The 6,000-nt window shown below is 38.1% G+C and overlaps 1 protein-coding gene across 1 annotated transcript in view; it reads left to right on the forward strand.

Annotated features, from left to right (window-relative positions):
- The window catches only part of LOC127623709 (sodium/potassium/calcium exchanger 4-like), a 35,547-nt gene that overhangs the window by 21,498 nt on the left and 8,049 nt on the right, over positions 1-6,000 (forward strand). Inside the window, exons 10-11 of the mRNA XM_052098165.1 lie at positions 120-271; positions 4,840-5,009. Of these exons, the coding sequence (XP_051954125.1) occupies positions 120-271; positions 4,840-5,009 (322 nt within the window). The remainder of the gene's footprint in view (positions 1-119; positions 272-4,839; positions 5,010-6,000) is intronic.

Here is a 6,000-nt window from a genome sequence, read left to right on the forward strand (position 1 = left end):
AATCACCATTACGCCACAAATGTTGTCGACTGAGCTTAACTTGCATTGAACCCGAAGTATTCCTTTAAATATGCTGTAGGTGCAGTAGTTTGTGAAATAATTCCTTTTTTCCATATTAGATTTAATGCGAGCATGCAGAAATTTTTCACAAGACAGATTGTCAAGAACGTTGCGAATGGAAACGCAGCAGCCGGCAGTGAACTAGAGGACGGTAATGACAGTTTAAACTCGTTTAAATGGGACGATCCATCTGTACCGCTGTTGTGTCCAGGTAAGACTAAACAGACAGGCTTTAAAAGTTCTGATTTAATAGACACCGTAATTCATAATTCATTACCCCATACCCCTAGTCATCTGTAGTACAAATCTAAAGTTGACTGTCCTGTTTTAAACAAAAAAACGTTTGAAGGCAAGTAAATGAAGGTAGAACAGTAGAACATGTGATACTGAATATAAGGTAACTTCGGCGTATAACGTGGTACAGTATATTATAGGTACAATATATTCACTGGCTTTGCAAGTTTTGCTTCCAACATTCACTATGTTATGCACCAAATGTCTGAAAATAAACATTGTTGTTCTTTCTTGGGATTCAGTATGTGTTAACAGTTTGATTTCTAATAAAAAGGAGTTTATACTATGGATGGCATGACTGGGTGAATCTCATAAATACACGTTCAGATCATGTCACCCCAAAATGAATGGAAGGAAGAATGCAGAAATGTACTGTAGCATAAAGCATGACATCATTGCAACCTAGTTTTTTAAAAAAACCATTTTTTTATTGCAATGTGACGTCGTTTTTTTAATGCTTTGTGTATGAAAATCAAGCATGTTTAAAGGGGTCATGACATGAGAAACCAAATTTGCCTTGATCTTTTGGTATATAAGAGGTCTTTGTATCATTAAAACGTCCTGCAAGTTTAATATTTTAAGACGTCCTCCCCATTCTAAACGAATCATTTATTTAATCAAGCTCAAAATACAGCTCGTTCTGGATTCATGGTTAGAAGTGACGTGTCGGTTAGAAGTGACGTAACAGCGTTTGCATATGACCGCCTCCAGCACAAGATAACTACGCTTTAAGCGCAAGACAACTACGCTCATTTCAGTATCGCCGTGCGCCTCACAAGTGTTCAGTCGATGGACAGCGAGCTCTGACAGAGACTACTTGTGCACAGGAAAATTACGATGCCACACAGATGTGCTGTTCCTGGCTGTGGTCAAACAAAACCTCTGAATAAGCTGCCGAAAGATCCAGACGTCAGGGAAAAATGGATGCAGTTTATTTTTTGCGGACGTTCCAGTCACGGCAGTGTTAACTTAAGCGTTTGTTTTGTACATTTTAAGGATGACTGTTTTGAGAACAAATCTCAATATGATGCTGGCTTTGCCAGAAAACTGTTGCTCAAAGATAAGTCCGTGCCGACTATTCTGGGAACAACGACGACGCAAACTGTAAGTAATCTATTTTAAACTTTAAACTACTTTTTAAAGCGCAATTTCATTCATTATGAATAATCACAGTGTTTTTACTTAGTTTACTTGCATATTGTTCTGGCTGGGGGCGTCAATAATTGATACATAGGCACTGACGTTAGCCAATCATAACAGTGGGCGTTAACACTGAAGTCTTAAATGGAAAACGCCCCCAAAACAGACCGTTTGAATCAGAGGATGAGAAACAGGGTGGGAAAAGGTCATAAATCACTAGATTTTAAAAGTTTTTCTTAAAAAAAAATATATTAATACTATAATTGCACCTAAGGGAACATAATAATACAATAAAAAAAAACTGTCATGACCCCTTTAAGGGGCTGCTCACACCATTATTAAAAATCCACGAATGGAACAGATTGCAGGTGGTGATTTTTAGTTTTATGTTTTCTCTGTATTTATGTGGCTAGTGTTGTTGTTGCTGTCTGTATTGTCACCATCTGCACCATGGTAAATTCCTTGTATATTTTATATACTTGGCAAATAAATTCAAATTCACATTTTAAAAAGAGGAGGTTCTTTGACATTGTGTTTAAAAAACATGGCACACCTGCATGCGACACGTTGCAACGTTCCAATATGTTTGTCTAGCGCAACGTTCGGTGTGATTGTTATTACTGAAATACACTGGTGGCCAAAAGTTTAGAATAATGTACCCATTTTGCTCTTATGGAAAGAAATTGGTACTTTTTTCACCAAAGTGGCATTCAACTGATCACAGTGAATAGTCAAGACATTACTGATGTGAAAAATTACTATTAATGTTCAGAACTACTTAAACTACTTCAAAGATTTCTCATCAAAAAATCCTCCATGTGCAGCGATGACAGCTTTGCAGATCCTTGTTATTCTAGCGGTCAGTTTGTCCAGATACTCAGGTGACCTTTCACCCCACACTTCAAGTAGCACTTGCCATAGATGTGTCTGTCTTGCCTGGCACTTCTCACACACCGTACAGTCTATCTGATCCCACAAAAGCTCAATGGGGTTTAGATCCGTAACATTCTTTTCCAATTATCTGTTGCCCAATGTCTGTGTTTCTTTGCCCACTCGAACATCTTTTTCGTTTGTCTGTTTCAAAAGTGGCTTGTTCTTTGCAATTCTTCCCATAATGCACCCCTGAGTCTTCTCTTTACTGTTGTACATGTTTAACAGGTAGAATTCAATGAAGCTGTCAGCGGAGGACATGTGAGATGTCTATTTCTCAAACTAGAGACTCTGATGCACTTCTCCTCTTGTTTATCTGATCTTCCACATCTCTTTCTGTCCTTGTTAGAGTCAGTTGTGCTTTGTCTTTGAAGACTGTAGTTACACCTTTATCAAGCATTGTATCGCCTTCATTCCTCAAAACAATTATTGACTGACGAGTTTCTAGAGAAAGCTGTTTCTTTTTTTGTTGTTGCCATTTTTGACCTAGTATTGAGCTTAAGACATGCCAGTCTATTGCATACTGTGGCAACTCAAAAACAAACACAAAGACAATGTTAAGCTCCATTTAATAAACCAAATATCTTTCAACTGTGTTTGATATAATGGCAAGTGATTTTCTAGAACCAAATGATTAATTTAGCATGATGACTCGAGGATAAGGTGTTGGACTGATGGCTGCTGTCTAGATTTGATTATAAATGACTTCTTTCAGATAGTGATGGTGCTGTTTTTTACATCAGTAATGTCCTGATTATACTATGTGATCAGTTGAACGCCACTTTGGAGTATTAATGTTCCAATTTCACTCCAAAACACCAAAATCTGCACATTATTCCATATATTTGGCCCCCAGTGTACATCTAAATGTTTTACTTTTGGGTTTGTTTTTAATTCTTATTATTCTCAATGGTGATTCTTATCAGATTCTCATCACTGTAATTAACGTTTTTTGCTTGTTTGTATTCGAGTCAGCCTTTTTTATTTTTATTTAAGGCTGTGCTTCAAATACCACCATTGAGTATAAGTAATTTAGTATTTAAATAATATATCATTATTAAAATTTTTTTCATTACATAAATGAGAATTGGGGTTGGAGGTGGTAAATATTTAATTATTGCAATGCTAATTATCTTAATAATGCTAAAAATAGGCTTTGTTTTTATTATGCACACTCGCAGACTTGAGTGAGATTTAAGATGACATTTATTTGATGAATATAAAACAGAAATGTAATGTCTCTCTTTGGCGTAGGCCCCGTCTGGCGGTCCGAAAAAGTTGTACTCGGAACCGTCATATCCTGCCGGAGATAGGAGGTAGGGGCGAGGAGCCTACCCCCGTGCAGGACGGGACTCAACTGGTGGTGGTGGGGTGGTGGAGGTTGCCGTGCTAGCACACTGAAACAGCAATTTGATAGATTGTGAGCAGACTTATAAAGAAACGGCTTACATGTGATTGGCTAGGAGTTACCCAGCTAATGGCGCGATGATGTACAGCTGCTAGTCTTCCCGCTAGAACTACGCTGCGCTTACATTTCTATCTTTTGATTTCGGGGTTAGTGGAAATATGACCCGGACATGTTTTGTGAGATTCACTTAGCTATGTCTTTCGGCTAAATGTATTTTGTCTTTGAGAGAAATGTCCTCCTGTAGCAGTATTAAAGCAGAAATCTCACTGTGGGTTAGAACTGTGGGAGACGGGATTCATGTCCAGCTCTTCTCATCACAGCACTTTTGCCTCCTCTTGCTTGTATCCGCCCTGATCGAGAGGTAACATCAATCTCTCATCTATCTTTTCCTCCTGCCTTCCTTTAACAGCTTTCATAGCTGCAGTTCTCTTTATTCAGACCATCTTTCATTTCTCAGATAATTCTCTGGCTGTTTGTGGCCTTATCTTCTCGTTTAACCCGCCTGTCTGTTCAGTCTCACCGAATCTCTCTGCTTGAGCTCTGCATACTCTAGCTTTCCTCTTTCTGATGCTTCTCAGTATATAAAGTCAGTCATTTTGAGATTTGAGTAAATATTGTGTCTAGTCTGGTAGTGGAACAGGCTTCAGTCCTCAATAAAGAGCTAGGACTCAAAGCCTTTTAATAAACCAGGAAATAAAAACTTTATTGATTTAATAAATGTAAAACAAAGACATTTTATGAAGTAATATGAAAAAGTAATATTTAAGATTGTGCATTATTTATACAGTAGGTCACTAATGAAATGTAAGTATTTGTGGCATTGATTTTCTAATTAATTTGCTGATAATATAATATAACAAGCAAACATACATTGGTTTATAAGTGGTATTGAGACCTTTGAACCCCACTGTATGTTATTTTAAGTACGGTATAAAACGATTATATTTAGCTCTTTATAATTTCTTTTCTGTGTGTTTCAATGAGCTTATTGTATCCTCTTTCTCAAGTTAAGTCCAGTAAGGCATACAGTCGGGGTTCTGTGATTATGGTGGATGAAATCATCAACGCCAGCCCCCCAAATTACCGTTTTCCTGAAGCGGGTCTGCGTGTTATGGTCACAAACCATTTTGGACCAAAGACTCGTCTACGCATGGCCAGTCGCCTCATTATAACAGAGGTACACAGATTACTTCATTGTTGTTGAGGAATACATTTTTATTATTATTATTATTATTTTGAAGACATTTTTTAAACAAATGTAAAATATTGATCGTGCAAAAATCGAAATGAGTGATTAGAAAGGGAATTTGATGCATCGCGTGATATGAGCGTGAATCGATCATCTGTGCTCCGCAACTGCTTTCGGGTCCTTGAATAACTTATAACGTGCGAGTAAGGGCAGCCGGTGGACTTTCAGGTGTCCTCCTGGGGTAAGATGGTGCCCCCCTAGGGAGTTGGTGCCCTACGCAGACTGCGTAGTCTAGACTATAGGGAGCGGCGGTACTGATAATTGAACACCCCCTCTCCCTATTCTGTGAAAAATCTCATTCTCATTACTGTATTTTATATTACTGTTTAAATTGTAAAGGATGTTTGTAAAATGTTGTTATGTATAAGCGGGAGTTTTTTTTATTGTATTTCAGAAATGAGAATATGATTTCACATTACAACAGTGAGATTTTGGGGAGAAAATTGATCTTAAAGGGGTCATGACATGAGAAACCAAATTTGCCTTGATCTTTTGGTATATAAGAGGTCTTTGTATCATTAAAACGTCCTGCAAGTTTAATATTTTAAGACGTCCTCCCCATTCTAAACGAATCATTTATTTAATCAAGCTCAAAATACAGCTCGTTCTGGATTCATGGTTAGAAGTGACGTGTCGGTTAGAAGTGACGTAACAGCGTTTGCATATGACCGCCTCCAGCACAAGATAACTACGCTTTAAGCGCAAGACAACTACGCTCATTTCGTATCGCCGTGCGCCTCACAAGTGTTCAGTCGATGGACAGCGAGCTCTGACAGAGACTACTTGTGCACAGGAAAATTACGATGCCACACAGATGTGCTGTTCCTGGCTGTGGTCAAACAAAACCTCTGAATAAGCTGCCAAAAGATCCAGACGTCAGGGAAAAATGGATGCAGTTTATTTTTTGCGGACGTCCCAG

This window comes from Xyrauchen texanus, chromosome 30 (assembly GCF_025860055.1).
Source record: "Xyrauchen texanus isolate HMW12.3.18 chromosome 30, RBS_HiC_50CHRs, whole genome shotgun sequence".
Lineage (NCBI taxonomy): Eukaryota > Metazoa > Chordata > Actinopteri > Cypriniformes > Catostomidae > Xyrauchen > Xyrauchen texanus.